The 19,342-nt window shown below is 49.0% G+C and overlaps 1 protein-coding gene across 1 annotated transcript; it reads left to right on the top strand.

Moving 5' to 3' along the window:
* Nucleotides 1-1,923: 1,923 nt before the first annotated feature.
* AICDA (activation induced cytidine deaminase) lies at nt 1,924-14,199 on the top strand. Its single transcript, XM_056134717.1, has 5 exons — nt 1,924-1,931; nt 9,850-9,997; nt 12,323-12,593; nt 13,446-13,561; nt 14,146-14,199. Exons 1-5 carry the CDS (start codon nt 1,924-1,926, stop codon nt 14,197-14,199), a joined length of 597 nt encoding a protein of 198 aa, XP_055990692.1.
* The last annotated feature ends 5,143 nt before the right edge of the window (nt 14,200-19,342 follow it).

Below are 19,342 nucleotides of genomic sequence, written 5' to 3'. Positions count from 1 at the left end.
TTCTTGCACTCAGGAATTACTCCTGAGGGTGCTTGTGGACCCTCTGGGATGCTGGAGATCAAATTGGGGTTGGCTGCTTACAAGGCAAACCCCCTCCTTGCTGTACCGTCCCACCAGCCCCATGTAAGCTTTCAACACATATTCACTGAACTTCAGTCTTTGAAAACAGTGCTCATACCAGTCCTAAGCCCTGAGCACCACTAGGTATGACCCAGAAAACAAAGTTCTGAAGAGGATCGGAGAGACAGTTTAGCAGGTAGAGTGCTGGCTGACAGCTTTGATCCTTGGCACCCCATGCGGTCCCCTGAGAAACTACAGGGGTGACACTACAGTGCAGAGCCAGGAGTCAGCCCTGAGCACAGCAAGTTGCGGCCCCAAACACCCCCCCCCCCAAAAAAAAAACACTGATTAAATAAATGAGTATTTGCTTATGTCTAAGTACCACTAAGGATTTTTTTTTTTGCAAATGGTTTTGGGGCCACACCCAGATACTTCTGACTCTGTGCCCAGGGATTACTCCTGGTAGGAAGTGGGGGATCATCAGGGATGCCAGGGACTGAACATGGGTTGGCCATGTGTAAAGCAAATGTCTTGTCTGTTTTACTTTCTCCTCCTATTGTGACCATGACTGATGCAATTGTCTCTGGGTCTTTTACCTAGTGGACAGGGAGTAGATAATTTTTTGAAAGGATATCCTGAAAGAACCTACAATTTAAAAAAGTGGCATTCTTGATAGAGTGTTAAGTAGAATTCATCTGCCTCACAGGAATTGGGAGGGGTGGGAGGGGGGTATATTGGGGTTCTTGGTGGTGAAAAATAAGTAGATGAAGGAAAATGTGTTTGATCATTGCATTACCGAAACTTAAACCTGAAAGCTTTGTAACTTTTCCCACAGTGATTTAATAAATATATATTTTTTTAAAAAGTGGCATTCTTGGGGTCCTGACTATCATGCCTAGACACTGCCTCCAGGCACCATCTCAGAGCATGGATGGCCTTGATCCAGAAACTCCCAAATGAATCTCAAAATGGATTAACTCTAGGACCGGAGTGATAGTACAACGGATTGGGTGTTTGCCTTGAACGTGGCCGACCCGGGTTCAATCCCCAGCATCTCATATGGTCCCCTGAACACCGTCAGGAGTAATTCCTGAGTGCAGAGCCAGGAGTAACCCTTGAGCATCGTCGGTTGTGACCCAAAAATTAAAAAAAAAATTAAAAAAAAAATTAACTCCCTACAGAGATGTCTCTGGGCCCCAATCATTTACAATTTTAGACTTCCAGAAGCACGCGACTGCAAAAGTGACCACACGACCTCTCAGGATATTCATAATAAACAATGTAAAAATAAATTATCTAGCATCAGCCCCTGGCAGGCAGCCTTGAACGGTGGTGGGAAAATTCGAAATAATGGTAGTGGGAAGGTGTCATAGTGGTGGGATTGGTACTGAAATATTGAATGTAACCAATCAATGGGAACCTTATGAAAATAAAATTTAAAAAGGGGGTGCTGGAGCATAGGGCGTTTGCCTTGCACACCTGGGCCAACCTGGGTTCAATTCCCAGCATCCCATATGGTCCCCTGAGCAACACCAGGGGTGATTCCTGAGCACAGAGCCAGGAGTAACTCCTGTGCATAGCCGAGTGTGACCCAAAAAGCAAAAAAAAAAAAAAAAAAAAGGAAGGTGGCATCCAATCCTTCTCGCCCGTGTGACCCCGCCCCTCTTCACTGCACCCTAACAGGAGGAAGGCCCTTGGGGTACCCAGTGGTGGCAAAGATGCAGGGGTGGAGGAGGAGGAGCCCTCCAGAGTTGGCTCAAATTTGAATGTGTGGGGCCCTGGTGTTATCAGAGAGGCAGCGCTGCTTGAGCAAGCTCCCCTTGGCCTGGTTTGCTCAGAGAGACAGACACCCTGGATTGCTCTATGGACAGGTAAGGGGGCGGCTGCCCCGGCCAGCTGCATTGGCTTCTGCTCCCCTGACTCACTCACTGACCACGCTGACCTGTCTAGCTCTCTCAGCAGCCCTTCTGCACTCACCCTTTCTCTTCTGCCTGGTTCCTCCCTGGCAGTCCCATTTCAAAGATCTTTTTGCAGGATGTGCAAAAAGAGACCTGGGCTTTGCATCTCTCAGTTCCAACTTATCTTATGGTGCTAATAGGCAGGGAATGTTTGGGAAACCCTCACCATATTAAGGGGGTAGCTCTGGGAGCCAGAGTGATAGCACAGTGGGTAGGGCATTTGCCTTGCACACGGCCGACCCAGGTTCGATTCCCAGCATCCTATATGGTCCCCTGAGCACAGCCAGGAGTAATTCCTGAGTGCAGAGCCAAGAGTAACCCTTGTGCATCACTGGGTGTGATGCAAAAAAAAAAAAAAAGGGTTGCTCTGGCTCAGTGGCTATAAACAGGACGGGGTTCATCATTGTATATAAATAGTCAACTGTCAAAGAGCTTGAAAATGAACTTTCTTGGCTGAATAATTTTGTTACAAAGGAAGCGATTCCGTCATGCCAGAACTGATGGCAGGAAAATAAGGTGCTAGGGCTGTGGCCCCTGACAAGGAGAAAGAAAAGCTGTCACGTATAGTATCGCATATTATTTAAAGTGGCTGGCTCATGGTGGGGCAGCGAAGGGCGCTGTCACTAGATCTCATCTTTTTCATTTCTTCTCTTTTCAATGCGCAATGTGTAAAAAAGAAAAAAAAAAAACCTCACAGCACCTGTGTGTGCTCCCTCGACAGTGAAGTTATTTCCTCAGAAATTCATTCCTAGGGGCTGGATCGATAGCACAGTGGATAGGGCGTTTGCCCTGCATGCAACCAACCCGGGTTCAATCCCCATCATCCCGTATGGTCCCTGAGCACCACCAGGAGTAATTTCTGAGTGCAGAACCAGGAGTAACTTCTGTGTGTCGCCGGCTGTGACTCCAAAAGCAAAAAAAAAAAATAAATAAGAGAGAGAGAGAGAGAGAGAGAGAAAGCTGGAGCTGTAATACAGAAGGTAATAAATCCATCCCTAGTTTTATGAAGAAATGCCTGAGAATCAGACCTAACCACTAGGATTACTCCTGGCTCAGGGATCACTGTTGAGGCTCAGGGCACAATGTGGGATGCCTGGGCTCAAATCCAGGGTGTCTGCATGCAAACAAGCACCCTATCCACTGTACTATCACTCCAGCCCCCAACTTAATTCTTCAGCCATTTCTACTAGAGTTCATTTTTTTTCTTTATTTTTTTAGTGATAGACTAAGTGTTCTTCAGAAAACCTTCCTGAGGGCAAGAAAGCTAAACCTCTGCTTCATTGGCAAATGAAATTTTGAACATTTAGTCTGATGTGTAAGCTAGAGACCAAGGATCTGTAGTCTCTAAGGAAATGCAAAGCAATACACGGTGGAGTTGTTACTTAAAATTGGAAAAAAAAATGATGCAATTCAATCCAAAGAAATTCAGGATTTTCAGGGCTGGAGCAATAGCACAGCAGGTAAGGTGCTTGCCTTGCATGCTGCTGACCCAAGTTCGATTCCCAGCATCCCATATGGTCCCCTGAGCACTACCAGGAGTAATTCCTGAGTGCAGAAACAGGAGTAACTTCTGAGCATCACTGGGTATGACCCAAAAGGCAAAAAAAAAAAAAATCAGAATTTTCTTTTAATCACTGTTTGTACAATATGATCACATGAGTGGCCAGCTTATTTTTAACTCACTCCTCTCTGGCTTGCACTGCTGGGCATGCAGTCACGTTCCGCCTCAAGGGGCACAGCTGTACAGAGCAGCTGTCAGCCTAGGGGCTGGACAAACTACCTGCACAGGGGCCAGAGATAGTAGTGGGTAAGGCGCTTGCCTTGCATGCAAGTCCGCCCTGATTTGATCCCCAGCATGCATGGGGTTCCTTGAGCACTGCCAAGAGTGACTCCTGAGCAGAGTCAGAATTAAGCGCGGAGCACTGCCAAGGATGGCTCCAATGTCAACAACAACAACAAAACAAAGACTCTGCATCAAAAGAGAGTATGGGGGAGATTGTCTGCCATAGAGGCAGGGGGAGAGGCTGGAGCAATAGCACAGCAGGGAGGGCGTTTGCCTTGCATGCGGCTGACCGGGTGCAATCCCTGGCATCCCATATGGTCCCCTGAGCACTGCCAGGAGTAATTCCTGAGTGCAGAGCCAGGAGTAATCCCTGATCATCCCTGGATGTGACCCAAAAAGCAAAAAAAATGGGGGGTTATGAGGAGGAAGGATACTGGGGTTCCTGGTGGTGGGAGATGTGAACTGGTGGAGGGTTGGGTGATCAATCATTGTATAACTGAAACTCAAACAGGAAAGCTTTGTAACTGTATCTCAGTTATTAAAATAATAAAATAAAATTAACATTCTGAATAAAAACAAAATAATGGGGAGGTCATGCCCAATTCAATCACCTTAATCAATGGCTGAATAAATTGCAGTACTCCTATATAAAAAGAAAGAAAGAAAGAAAGAAAGAAAGAAAGAAAGAGAGAGAAAGAAAGAAAGAAAGAGAAAGAAAGAAAGAAAGAAAGAAAGAAAGAAAGAAAGAAAAACTCCCATCAAATCCTTGGAGCCAGGAAGAGAAGAGCAAGATTCTGAGAGAGAACAGGATTCTGGGTAGAATGTAAAGAAAATGATGGCTCCAGAAGGCAACCCAGCCCGAGAGACATGTCACATCCACGGAAAGAACTCATGTCCCATTGGCCCTTGAACAGATCTTGCTGTTGGACCAGAGAGACAAGGCAGCAGGGAGGGTGTTCGCCTTAGATGCAGCTGAACCGGGTTTGATCCCTGTTATCCCATATGGTCCCCAATCACTGCCAGTAGTGACCACTGAGCACAGAGTCAAGAGTCAGCCCTGAGCACCACATCTTGGTGTGTTGTGGGTCCCACACAGAGAGATGCTCTTGCCAACACATGCTACAGGCCAAATGCCATCATTTTTTTAGGAGACAATTGGAGGTGCTTGGGGTTATTCCCAAGGGTGTTCTGAGGACCCTGCAGTGCTAGGAGTCCAATGCTCCGGCCAGTGAAGCTCTCCAAGGCCTGTGAGCCATCTCCCTGCTACTCAGAGCTTTCTCTACCCTTCTTGGTCTTTTGGTTCTTTTCTTTTGGGAGGGGGGGCGGTCACACCCGGCGAAGCACAGGGGTTACTCCTGCCTCATGCACTCAGGAATTACTTGTGTCAGTGCTCGGGGGATCATATGGATGCTGGGAATCAAACCCAGGTAGGCTGTGTGCAAGAAAAATGCCCTACCCACTGTGCTATCGCTCCAGGCCCAGTCTTTGGATTCTTTCTGTTTGTTGGGTTTTGGCCTCACCTGGGTGATACTCAATGCTTACTTCTGGCTATGTATTCAGGGATCACTCCTGGAGGGGTCTTGAGGACCACATGGGGTGCTGGGGATCCAACCTGGGTTGGGTACATGCAAGGCAAGCTCCCTACTCGTACTATTTCTAAGGCCCCAATTTTTTTTTAAATTTTTATTAGTGAGACATCATGAGGTACAGTTGTCGACTTACAAATGTTTGTGCTTGGGTTTCAGTTATACAATGATCAAATGTCCACCCTCCACCAGTGCCCATTTCCCACCACCATGGATCCCAGTATCCCTCCCACCCCCCACCTCCCCCATCTCACCCTGCCTCTGTGGCAGGCCATTCCCTTTTCTTCTCTTTCCTTTTGGGTGTTGTGGTTTGCAAAAGAGGCCTTGAGTGGCAATCATGTTTGGTCTATTGTCTACTTTCAGCATGCATCTCCCATCCTGGGAGGATCCTCCCAACACCCTTTATTTGGTGCTCCCTTCTCTATCTGATCTAAGGCCCCAATTTGTAGATTTTTTTTTTCAGTGCCCCTAACCAATGACCAGCTGTATTTTCATAGGGAGCAGAAGGTAAAAAAGTAGGCACCGATTCCTTCACATCTTTCACTTCTGTTGTTGCAGTTTTTGGTTCTTCAGGAGATTCTCCGACCTCTGTTCTTGGGGGTTGTTCCCTGTGGTTCTCAGGGGACCATTCATGCTGGGAGCCAAACCCAGGGATCCTGATGTGAGGCACTGAGCGGTCACATTTTCATCTCTACTTTTTCCTTCCCTATAACAACAGGATGCCCTGCCCCCACTCCACCCAGTCCCACCTATAATGCCTGATATTCTTATCCATATAACTCAGGGGGGCGTATTACAGGTACAAAGGAGACTATACTTGATGCATTTAACACTGGCCAGGGCCAGAGAGAGTACAGCTAATGAGACAGCTACCTTGCCTGGATTCAATCCGACATCCCATGTGGTCCTCTGAGCACCGCCAGGAATAACCTGTGAGCATCAACAGATGTGGCCCAAAATGCCCTCTACCTTGAAAAAAAAAAAAAAAGTTTGGGACCATGCCTAACATTGCTCAGGGCTTACTCCTGGTTTCCTGGTTTTGCACTCAGGGATCACTCCTTGCAGGGTTCAGGGTGCCATATGGGATGCTGGAGATTGAGTCTGGGTAAGCTGCATGTAAGGCAAGCACCCTACCTGCCTTCCTATAGGTACTATCTCTGTACTATCTCTCCAGCCCTGAAAAAAATCAATTTTTAATATTACTTGACATATGTGTATACAGGTGCTCACTGGAACTCTACCCTAAAGTATATTCACAAGAATTCTGTACATGCGCATGCCTGCAAGTGCACAGACATGTACATCGAAAAAACTCCTGTCCTCCACTAGTAAGGTTGACATTTACCTGTGTCTTTTATCCAAATTTAACTTTGAAATTCAGCATCTTATGCATCGCATTCCCATATTAACATTCTCTGCACAAGAGCAGCCAACGAATCCCAGCGGCTTCCCAAAACGAGCAAGCCATAAGTGTCAGCACACAAGGAAAGGCTTATAGAGGCAAAATTAGCTGCAGAGACGCACAACACCATGAAAGAAAGTTGTGGACACTGCCAAGTGAAAGGAGTCGCACATAACGGAAGAGATCATGCCTGATGGATATGAAATTCTAAGAAATCAGAAAGCTATGGAAAGCAGAAAGAGAAAGTGGAGGCCTGAGTGACAGCATGTAGGGTGCTAGCCTTGTGCACTGCAGACCCGGGTTCGATTCCCAGCACCCCATATGGCCCCCAAGCACTGCCAGGAGTAACCCCTGGGTGCAGAGCCAGGTGTAAGCCCTGAGGACTGTAGGTTGTGGCCCCAAACAAAAAGTTGTGGAAAATAGATTTATAGTGGGCTGGATGAGGGGAGAATTGATTGCAAATGAGTCAGTGGGCCTGAGAGATAGTACAACGGGTAGGGCACTTGCCAACTCAGGTTTTATCCTCAGTCCCCCACATGGTCCTCAGTTCCCAGCCAGGAGTGATTCCCTGAATACAGTCAAGTTTGTCCCCCGACACACCTTCCTTTAAAAAATAAAATGAGGAGCTGAAGAGATAGCACAGCGGGTAGGGCGTTTGTCTTGCACGCGGCCGACCCGGGTTCGATTCCCAGCATCCCATATGGTCCCCTGAGCACCGCCAGGAGTGACTCCTGAGTGCAGAGCCAAGAGTAACCCCTGTGCATTGCCAGGTGTGACCCCAAAAAATAAATAAATAAATAAATAAAAAGCAGTGCGGGGGATGGGGGGAGATGATGGGGGGGAAACTGAGGACTGGGAAATGTACTGGGGGAAACTGAAACTGAGTGCTGGGAAATGTACACTGGTGCAGGGATGGGTGCTGGAACACTGTATGACTGAACCCTAATGATGAACAGCTTCATAAGGGTCTATCTCACAGTGATTTAATAATAAAAAGCTTTGAAAAAAATTTTTGAAAAAATGCAAATGAGACAAGCAAGCCCTGGAAATGTTCTGTCCCCTGATTCTGGTGGTAATTTAGGGTGGTGTTTACATCTCCCAACCTTCATAGAACTGGACAATTTAAATAGGCGATGTATGTAAATTATACCTCCGTGCTTAAAAAAAAAAAAAGGAAAGTAGAGGCAAGTTTCAATTCTCCTGCCAGCAAACCGTATTCAAATTCCTCGCTAGGTTTACTCTGATTAGTTCTCAGCACGTTTGCAAAGACCATTAGGTACCGACAGTGTGACTCTGGGTTGGATAAATGCATTCCTGCGGAAGACTCAGAACTATAGCCAGGGAGCACTCAGCCCCATGCCAGCCACCCTGCCTGGCCTCCCCGGGGGGTGCCCATACCTGCTATTTCCCATAATTGCGATGCTGGTGGCATCTAAGATGTGGCTAGGAGCTAGGAAACAGAACCATCTAGGCCTGATTTAGATTATAACCCCATTTAACAAGCAGCAGTAGGGGGCTGGAGCGATAGCACAGCAGGGAGGACGTTTGCCTTGTACCCAGCTAGCTGACCCAGGTTCGATCCCTGGCATCCCCTAGTGTCCCCTGAGTAACGCCAGGAGTTAAATTCCTGAGTGCAGAGTCAGGAGTAATCCCAGGTGCAAACCCAAAAAGCCCTCCCACCAAAAAAAAAAATATATATATATATATATATAAAGTTAAAATAATTTTTTAAAAAAGCAACAGAAGAGGGGGTTATCTGCTGGAGCGATAGCACAGCGGGAAGGGCGTTTGCCTTGCACGTGACTGACCCGGGTTTGATTCCCAGCATCCCATATGGTCCTCTGATCACTGTCAGGGGTAATTCCTGAGTGCAGAGCCAGGAGTAACCCCTGAGCATCGCCGGGTGTGACCCAAAAAGCAGAAAAAAAAAAAAGCAACAGAAGAGTAGGGAGGTAACACGCAAGGTTGGAGCACCCCCTATTGTATGAAGAAGCCCCTGGCTTGATTCCCAGCACCACAAGCGCCCCCTTTAAGCCCCCCACTAGGAGAGACCCTGCAAATAATCATTTCAAAACTTCAAAGCATCGGAGTATGAAATTACACAAAATTCGAAATCATGTAATTATAGGCCTTACAGAAAACAGGACGGACAAAAAAACTGGTCTCGGACATTATGGAAATTCAGGAGTTTAGCACTGTAATGATGGATAAGAAGACTCACCACATTCAAAGTTCCAACGCCATCCCACCGAAGAACCCTCTAATCATGGTCCCCGTACTATTTTCTTCTCTCCAAAAACCACTTACTGCTATAAATGAGAAACCATTGAGCTTGCTTTTTCTCTTCATTGAAAAAATAATTTTAATTGAATCCCTGTGAGAACACAGTCACAAAGTTGCTCCTGATTGGGTTTCAATCATACAATGTTCTGACACCCATCCCTCCACCAGTACACGTTTCCCACCACCAATGTCCCCAGTATCCCTCCCGCCACCACCCCCATCCCCCATCCCAAGTTTTGCCAGTTCTCTTTCCACTTATTCCCATTCCATTTGTGAGTGAATCCATCCTGTGTCTTTCACTTCCTGACTTATTTCACTCATCTTTTCCCATGATTTTCTGCCCAAAGGCAAGCTGTTGGAGGGGCACACTTGGCAGTGCTCAGGGCCAGTACTCGTGACTGTCCACTCAGGGATTCCATCCTGGAGATTCTCATAGTGATTCAATAAAAAGTTTTTTAAAAAATGGATGAGGGGCTGGAGTGATAGTACAGCGGGTAAGGCATTTTTGCCTTGCATGCGGCTGACCGGGGTTCGATTCCCAGCATCCCATAAGGTTCTGCGAGCACCGCTAGGATTAATTCCGGAGTGCAGAGCCAGGAAGAACCCCTGTACATCATCGGGTGTGACCCAAAAAAGCAGAAATATAAATAATGGATGAGTGGAGTAACTAGGTAGAAGCTGGAGAAGCCCACACAGCAGGAGGAACCCAGGGCTGGGGTCGGGTGGGGGCTGGGAGGTCACCAATCTGTATTCTTCCCTCTTTCTCCCTGACTGCAGCCTCCTAATGAAACAGAAGAAGTTTCTTTACCACTTCAAAAACGTGCGCTGGGCTAAGGGGCGGCATGAGACCTACCTGTGCTACGTGGTTAAGCGGCGAGACAGCGCCACATCCTTCTCCTTGGACTTCGGTTACCTTCGCAACAAGGTAGGGACTTCAGCCACTGGCTGCGGAGTGACTTCCTGCTAGTCCTCAAATCCCTTCCCCCAAAATACACTTTTTTTTCCCCCTCCTTATGGGTCACACCCGGCGATGCTCAGGGCTTACTCCTGGCTCTGCACTCAGGAATGACTCCTGGCAGTGCTCGGGAGAACTTCTGGGATGCCGGGGATCGAACTTGGATCCACCACGTGTGAGGCAAACACCCTCCCTGCTGGACTATTTGCTCCGGTCCCTTGCTTCCATTTAGATTGTGGAAGTACCTTTCTCCAATTGTCTCCCTTGCACTCTGGATGGGCTGGAGCAATAGCACCGCAGTAGGGCGTTTGCCTTGCACTGCGGCCAACCTGGCCGACCCAGGTTCGATGAACCCGGCAAGCTACCATGAGTATCTCACCCACACAGCAAAGCCTGGCAAACTACCCATGACATATTCAATATGCCAAACACAGTAACAACAAGTCTCCTGATTGGAGACGTTACTGGGCCCGTTCGAGTAAATCAATGAACAACAGGTGGACCGTGCTACCATGCACTCTGGATGGAGTCGGTGACATGTGGGCTTTGCTCTCATCCTTAACACCTAGGCAGTGATGCAGTTCAAGGGCTGGAGCATAGGCTTAGCAGGCTGGAGTGGAACTTGCAACCCCAACGCTTTAAGTTCTCCCTTGCCCTGCCTCACCCAACACCTTCTGGAACAATCCCTGACCTTCCAGATGTGGCCCAAGTACAACAAAAAAGCCAAACAAGAAACAAGCAAGCATGGGAAGGTGTTGGTCTGAGCTCATGGACTGTGCTTTTCAAGTTGCTGTTGCTTATACCGCTGTAACATGTAAAGACAGAAGTACAGGAAGAGGGGCTGGAGCGATAGCATGGGGGTAGGGCATTTGCCTTGCACGCAGCCGTCCCGGGTTCGATTCCCAGCATCCCATAGGGTCCCCCGAGCACCACCAGGAGTGATTCCTGAGTGCAGGAGCCAGGAGTAACCCCTGAGCATCGCCAGATGTGACCCAAAAAGCAAAAAAAAAAAAAAATACGAGGAGTAAACTGGAACCATAGTACAGCAGGTAGGGTGCCTGCCTCGCACCCTACCAGATGCCAGGCATCCTATAATGGTCCCCCCTCCCCGCAGAGCCCACAAGGATTGAGCCCTCTGTGCAGAGCCAGGAGCTGGCCCTGAGCACTGCCAGGGACAAGCAGCAACAACAAAGGAGCAAGGGGCCAGAACAGTCATCCAGCAGGTAGTGCACTTGCCTTGCCTGGGGGTTCAATCCCCTGCACCCCATTAGGGTCTACTGAGCCCAATCAGGGGTGATCCCTGAGTGCAGAACCAGAGCATACTCAATAAGCCCTGAGCATAGCTGCAAACAATAGCACCGAGGGCCCAAGCAATAACACAACACATTAAGCACTTGCCTTGAACCCGGGTTTGAATCCCAGCACCCCATGAGGGTCCCCTGAGCCCAGCCAGGATGATCCCTGCGTGCAGAGCCAGGAGTCAGCCCTGAGGATAGCCGGAAATGAACAAGGAAAGCGCAGAGGGCCAGAGTAATAACAAAACAGGTAGGGCGCTCGCCTGGTACCCGGGCTCAATCCCCTGCACCCCAGAGGGCCCCCCTGAGCCCAGCTAGAGCAGAGACAGAATATACTCAGTGAGCCCTGAGTATAGCAGGAAACAACAAAAGCTCAGAGGGCCGGAGCAATAATTCGATGGATAGGGTGTTTGCCTTGAACCCGGGTTCCCTGAGTCCAGCCAGGAGTGATCCCTGAGTACAGAGCCAGGAGTCAGCCCTGAGGATAGCTGGAAATGAACAACAAAAGCCCAGAGGGGGGCTGGAACGATAGCACAGCCGGTAAGACGTTTGCCTTGCATGAGGCTGACCTGGGTTCCATTCCCAGCATCCCATAGGGTCCCCCAAGCACCGCCAGGAGTAATTCCTGAGTGCATGAGCCAGGAGTGACCCCTATGCATCGTCGAGTGTTATCCAAAAAGTGAAAAAAAAGAAAAGAAAGAAAGAAAGAAAGAAAGAAAGAAAGAAAGAAAGAAAGAAGCGCAGAGGGCGCTCGCCTGGTACCCGGGATCAATCCCCACACCCCAGAGGGTCCCCCTGATTCCAGCCAGAGCAATAGTACAGCAGGTAGGGCGCTCGCCTGGCACCCAGGCTCAATCCCTGCACCCCAGAGGGTCCCCTGATGATCCCAGCCAGGGGTGATCCCTGACTGAGTGCAGAGCCAGCGGCCGGCCCTGAGCACCGCCGGGCGCGTGGTGGCCCCCAGAGCCCCGGTCACGCCCGCTGTCTGCTGTCCCCGCAGTCCGGCTGCCACGTGGAGCTGCTGTTCCTCCGCTACATCTCCGACTGGGACCTGGACCCCGGCCGCTGCTACCGCGTCACCTGGTTCACGTCGTGGAGCCCCTGCTACGACTGCGCGCGCCACGTGGCCGACTTCCTGCGGGGCAACCCCAACCTCAGCCTGCGCATCTTCGCCGCGCGCCTCTACTTCTGCGAGGACCGCAAGGCCGAGCCCGAGGGGCTGCGGCGGCTGCACCGCGCAGGGGTGCAGCTGGCCATCATGACCTTCAAAGGTGCCTGCAGGGCAGGGCGCGGTGGGGGAGGTTGGGGGGCCGGCCAAGCCCCAAATTGTGCACTGGAATGGGGTGGGGGGAGGGGTGTCAGAGTAGGAAAAGATGAGAAAAGATGAGAAAAGGGGCATCTAGTTGGCACCAACTCTGGTTTTATTTGGGGGAGGGGGCGGGGTGGCCTCACACCCGGTGATGCTCAGGGCTCACTCCTGGCTCTGCATTCAGGAATTACTCCTGGGGATGCTCGGGGGACCATATAGGATGCTGGGGATCGGAAGTCCAGGTGGACCGCATGCAAGGCAAACGCCCTCCTTGTTGTATTATTACTTTCAGCCCCTAGCTGATGTCAGTCTGATGCCCAAACACACACAGGATGCCTCTCCCAGCAAAGAGCCAGGTAGAGCCCTGGGCACTACCAGGTGTGGTCCCCCAAACCCTCAAATTAAGGGGGACTAGAATTTTATTGTTTTGAAATCATCTTGTCCACCCTCCATGCTCCAAGCCCGTTTTAAAATGTTTTGGGGGGCAGGAGAGATAGTATAGTGGGTAGGGTGTTTGCCTTGCAATGCAGCCAACCCGGGTTGGATCTCCGGCATCCCATATGGCCCCCGGAGCACTGCCAGGAGTGATTCCTGAGTGCAGAGCCAGGAGTAAGCCCTGAGCATCGCCAAGACAAAACAATAATCTAAAATACTTTGGTTTTTATTTGGGGGCGGTACCCAGTGGTGTTCACAAGCTTACTCAGGACTCGGTGCTCAGGGATCACTCCTGGCAGGGCTTGGAGGACCGCGTGTAGTGCTGGGGTTGAGCTTGGGTCGACTTTAACCGCTGTGCTATCTCTCTGGACCTTTAAAGATTATTTTTATTGCTGGAATACTTTTGTGGAAAACCGCGAGAGAACCTTCAAGGCCTGGGAAGGGCTGCACGAAAATTCGGTCCGTCTTTCCAGACAGCTGCGGCGTATTCTTTTGGTACGTTTCCTTAGTGTTTCTTTTTTTTTGTTTTTGTTTTTCCTGGCTTTTTTTCCTTGTGCATAACTCACATTTTCACTCTATCCTATACATCAAACCCAACACGCCTGAGTATACTTTTTTTTGGGGGGGGGGGGGTCATGCCTGGCGTTGCACAGGGGTTCCTCCTGGTTCATGCACTCAGGAATTACTCCTGGCAGTGCTCAGGGGACCCTATGGGATGCTGGGAATCGAACCCGGATCGGTCGCGTGCAAGGCAAATGCTCTACCCGCTGTGCTATTGCTCCCGTGTATACATTGATATCGTCTGTAATCACACAGAAAATACACTCAGCATGTATTTGTCACTTGGCCCTTTATGAAATACTTGTTTTCTCTTGTGTTTTTTTGTTCTTGTTTTCTCTTATGTTTTTTGCACTTTTCCTACAATAGCTGGTTCTATATTTCATAGTCCTAAGATTCCTTTCCCTTCCACCCCGGTTCTCATGTTCAATTTTCCTTCCCTCCTGGTCCCTCCGGGGCCTCTTCCCTTTCTTCCAAAGCCTCAGCCATTCACTCCTTTTCTTTCCTCTCTTCCTTCACAGCCCCTGTATGAAGTGGACGATTTACGTGATGCATTTCGTACTTTGGGACTTTGATACTGATACCTACAACAAACTGCCTCCGAAGTTTTCCGTTTTTCTACTTAGAGAAACATATGACTTGAAAAGAGAAAAAAACCCTTGAAAATCGGAGCGGAGGTATAACTGGACATTGTTAAGGCTATGCCTCCCCCTGCTGGGATATGATGGAATTGCAGGGTCTGGGACCGCCTTCTAGGGCTAGTCTCCAGGAAGGTCGAAAAGCAAAATAGAATTTTCAAAATCGTTTTATTATGAGTATACAACGAAATTGGGTTTTTGTTTTCCTCTTTTCCTCTGGAGCTTACTCTGAAGTGATGTCTCAGATGCTCTTAATGAGGAACTACAGCACCAACCTCTCCAGAGCATGAATATCCATGCACATTTGGCTGATTGGTTTTTCTTTTAGAGCTGATGTTTTTGTGCCTGGGATGGAGATATAGGAGAAGCATCCACTTAACCTCTGAACTTCGACCCCTAGGACGTTTTCCTGTTAGTACAGTTTTTTTTTTCCTTACCGTTGAATAGGTAAGGTCACCTTCTGACTAGGTTATAAAGGATCATAAATTATGATCGTGAATTTAACTTTACACGTGAATTGAAGGCCAGAAGGATAGTACAATGGGCGGGGTGTTTGCCTTGCACGCAGACCACCCTGGTTCCATGCTCAGTACCCTACATAAATGGTCTCTACCAGGCGTCACCCCTGAGCACAGGGCCAGGAGCCGTTACTTGGTCCTAGACACCAAAATAAAGTTTTAATCGATGCCCTGATGGAGCCAGAAGCAGGATTCTGGGAAACAGCTCACCTTCCAGAAGTTACCACGACCCCTCTCACCCTTGACACATGATGATTGCAAGGCGAGTCCTACAGGGCTGGATAGAGAAATTTGCCCCAAGCAGGTCAACCAGCAGAAAACACTTAGCACTGCCTGGAGTCATCCCACATCCTAAGCACTGCCAGGTGTGGCCACAATTCTTCTCCACACAAATAAAACCCGTGAGACTACACTTATTACAAAGTACCCTTGCATGAAGATGAATCGATTCAAAGGTGAAAAGTTAGAACGTGGGATGGGGAAATAGAACAGGAGGGATGGCGCTTGCCTCGCATGGAGCCAACCCGGATTCAATCGCAGGCGTCCCATATGGTCCCCTGATCCTGTCAGGAATGATTCCTGAGTGTAGAGATGGTAGTAATGTCTAAGTACTACTGCCTGGTGTGTGACCCCCAAAACAAAAGATAAGTATGTTGCCTTGTTTTAATTTTATTGTACATAAATTTGTAAAAAAAAAAACAGTTAATTAAAATCTCTCATCTGTTTTATATTATACTGCCTGGAGTGTCTTTTTAACTTTCTTTGCCGATAATAAATGTATTTTAATTATTTCGTAAGTTTATGTTGGAAATAAATGAAAACAAATAACTAACGTAGATGAATATTGTAATCGTTTTGCTATGAAAGCTTTTTTTTATTTTTCGTACATGTTCCCATTGCAAATTTCACTCTTGCTTAATTCAATCAACTGAACAAATGATTATTTTGGAGGTACTAGGAAAAAAATCATTCCAGGGACCAGAGAACACAAGGTGCTAGCCTTGCACAAGGCCAATAAGGTTCACTCCCCAACACCTCATGTGGTCCACCAAGCACTGCCAGAAGTAATCCCTGAGCACAGTCAGGAGTAAGCCCTGAGGCACAGCCAGGTGTGACTAGAGAGATAGCAGGTAAGGCACTTGCTTTGCACGTGACCAACTCCAGTTGATTCCCGGCACCAAATTTGGTCCCCAGAACATCACCAGCAATCACCCCTAAAGACCACTGTGTAGTTTTCTCCACAACACACACAACCACCACCACCACCAAAATTAAGCATGCTGGACTAGGAATCAGCCAGTACACTAATGCCTGTACCCACACAAAAGGCAAAGGGGCCAGGACATGCTGGAAATATTCTTGAAACAAATGGTTTAGGAACTGCAAAAGAATTCATGTGGTCCCCTGCCACCTGTCGTGTGCAAAAATTTTAACTCAAAAAAGTGTTTGCGGGGCTGGAGCAATAGCACAGCAGGTTGGGCGTTTGCCTTGCACGCGGCCGACCCGGGTTCGATTCCCAGCATCCCATAGGGTCCCCTTAGCACCGCTAGGAGTAACTCCCAAGTGCAGAGCCAGGAGTAACCCCCTGTGCATCACCAGGTGTGACCCAAAAAGCAAAAAAAAAAGTGTTTGCTTTTTGGGTCACACCAGCAATGCTCAGGTGTGACTCCTGACTCTTGCACTCAGGAATGACTCCTGGCAATGCTTGGGGGACCCTATGGAATGCAGGGGATCGAACCCGGGTTGGCCGCGTGCAGGGCAAATGCCCTACCCGCTGTACTATCACTCCAGCCCCCAAATAACTCAGAATTTGTAGAATACCTAAACATGGGGCCAGAGAGATAATACAGCACATAGGGGCACTTGCCTTGCACGCAGTTGACCTGGATTCAATGCCCAGCACCCCATATGATCTCCTGATTCCTGCGAGAAGTCATTCCTGATCACAGAGCCAGACAGAACTAAGGCCTGAGCACAGCCAGGGATGCTCAGGGATACCCAAACCCAAACCAAACCTGAATGTGGAAACTAAACTATAGAAAAAGTGTAGTTTGAGCATTTACCCTTCCCAGAGGTGCGTCAAAGCTACAGTTTACAGTAGCTTTACTGTCTTGCAGAAAACTGACCCCTAGAAGAAATCTTTGTGACCTTGGATAAGACAATTCTCAAAGAATTAGGCCAAGGTCCCTCCTCACCACAGCATGCACCAGCTTCTCCCCTGCACCGGGTGTGGCCCCCAAAGCAAAAGGAAAACAAACGAATTCTCAGTTTGTTTTTTATTTGGTTTGGGGGCCACACCCAGTGGTGCCAGGAATTGGGGGGAGAGCGGGCGGGAAAGGAAACTAATGTTTTTAGTTTATTGTCACAACAGGCTGTGCTCAGGGATTACTCCCGAGGCTCTGCACTCAGGGATCACTCCTGGTGGACCGAGGCGACCATATGGGGTCCCAGGGACTAAATCCCGGATCGGCCATATGCAAGGCAAGCTAAACAGACTAAGATGTTTGGGATGCTCAAGCCTGGGTACCACGTGGTCTCTTGAGCATAGCAAGGAGTGGACACTGAGCTAGGAGTCTGCTGGAGCATTGTTGGCCGCCGACCCCCCACCCCCCCCAAAAAAAAACACCTTTTTTTCCCTCAGAAATGATGTTGAAGCTATGGAGCCATACAGGAGTCAGACACAGCAGTGCTCAGGGCTTCTTCCTGGCTCTGTGCTCAAGAATTATTCCTGGCATGCTCAGGGGACCATATGGGATGCAGGGGATTGAACCTGGGTGGGAGGGAGATGGCAGGAAGGAATAGATGAACTAAAAGTGACATAAGAATGGGGGTGCGGGGGGAGTGGAGTGATGGTCCAGCGGGGAGGGCAACACAGCCGACTTGGGTTCGATCCCCAGCATCCCATATGGTCCCCTGAGCCAGGAGTGCCCCGAGCAAGGTCAGGAGTAATTGCTGAGTGCAGAGCCAGGAGGAATCCCTGAGCATCGCCAGATGTGACCCAAAACAAGCCCAAAATATATGTGACATGAGTCAGGAGGTGTCTTAGGGACTTTGATGTTTGAGGGGGTGGGTGTAGTAACCGTACAAAGCCATAAATGTCACCTCCTCTATAAACTTTTTACCCAAAACACAGTTAAAAAGATCTTTGAGAGTCAGAGCAATAGAGCAGTGGGTAGGTGCTAGCCTTGCACGCAGCCGACCTGGGTTCGATTCCCGTATTTGGTCCAAAGAGCCCCACCAGGAGTGATCTTTAAGCTCAGAGCCAGGAATAAGCCCACCCTTACCCCACCGCCCCCGAAAAAAAAAAAAACAACTTCTCCAGGTTTTCCCCAAGCTCCTGGGGATCAGGTGAGTTCAGTGGGACGCCAACATAGACTATACGTTTCCCATTCGCAACACAGCAAAGCAAATCACGATCCCACAGTCAAAAAAAAAAAAAAAACCACGCCAAATTCACTTTCTCCCGAACAAATCCAGTTTTTCCTGCCGGCACTCCCAAACTGTTCAGAGAGCCCGGCAAACTACCAAGAGTATCCTGTATCCTACCCACACGGCAGAACCTGGCAAGCTCCCCGTGACATATTCGTTATGCCAAACACAGTAACAGCAAGTCTCACAATGGAGACGTTACTGGTGCCCCCTCGAACAAATCAACGAACAATGGGAGGACAATGGGAAAGTGCTACTCCCAAACTGTAGGGCCCAAACTCAAACCAGTCCCTGCGAAACCATCAGTGAGGGTGGGAAAAACAAACAGGCTTACCTCCCAAGGCGCAGGCAGGCCAAGCCAAGCAAGCTGTAATGCTGGACGTGAAGTTTGTGACTGACTGTCAGCCAGTCTGCAAGAGCCTTAACGCTCTGGCTTTAAATCCTGCCAAGGGTGGGGTTCATGCCCAATTGAATCAGCTTAATCAATGGCTGAACAAATAGCAGTACTCCTACATTATTAAAAAAAAAAAATCCTATCAAAGCCCGGAAGCAGACCCGCCTACATTCATTCCCCAGGAAGCCCACAGGTCAGCTGATGTCACAGTGAAGGAGCATCTGTGATACACCTCAGAGCCACACCCAGCATGTCTCTGGGTCCTAGCTAAACTTTAGTTTGTTGGGAGCTGGAGTGATAGCAAAGCGGGTAGGGCGTTTGTTTGCCTTACATGTGACCGACCCGGGTTCGGTCCCCAGCATCCCATAGGGTCCCCTGAGCACCGCCAGGAGTGATTCCTAAGTGCAAAGCCAGGAGGAACCCCTGTGCATAGCCCAGTGTGACCCAAAAAGCAAAAAGTAAATAAATAAACTTTTGTTTTGTTTGGGTTGGGGGTCACACCCAGCAGTGCCTAGGCTCCGGGTTCTACTCTCATTCCTGGACGGGCTCCTGGGGACCGTTATGGGGTGTCAGGGATCAAACCCAGGGTGCCGGGCCACTGCCCTACCTGCTGTACTCTCTCTGCCCTCCTTTCTAGCTAAATTCACAAGAGGAAACGTTATCAGGGCCAGAGATACCTCAGGGCCATGGTGCCTGCCTTCCAGTAATCCTTACATCCTCTGGTGTCGTAAGCACAGAG

The sequence above is a fragment of the Sorex fumeus genome, unplaced genomic scaffold (assembly GCF_029834395.1).
Source record: "Sorex fumeus unplaced genomic scaffold, SorFum_2.1 ptg000101l, whole genome shotgun sequence".
NCBI lineage: Eukaryota > Metazoa > Chordata > Mammalia > Eulipotyphla > Soricidae > Sorex > Sorex fumeus.
This window is presented reverse-complemented; position numbering and strand designations above follow the sequence as displayed.

Bases quoted from the DNA above. Each gene is read 5' to 3' on its own strand.
- AICDA (XM_056134717.1), top strand. The intron at 12,594-13,445 runs GTGCCTGCAGGG...GGACCTTTAAAG, and splicing joins GGCCATCATGACCTTCAAAG to ATTATTTTTATTGCTGGAAT. The intron at 13,562-14,145 runs GTACGTTTCCTT...CTTCCTTCACAG, and splicing joins AGCTGCGGCGTATTCTTTTG to CCCCTGTATGAAGTGGACGA.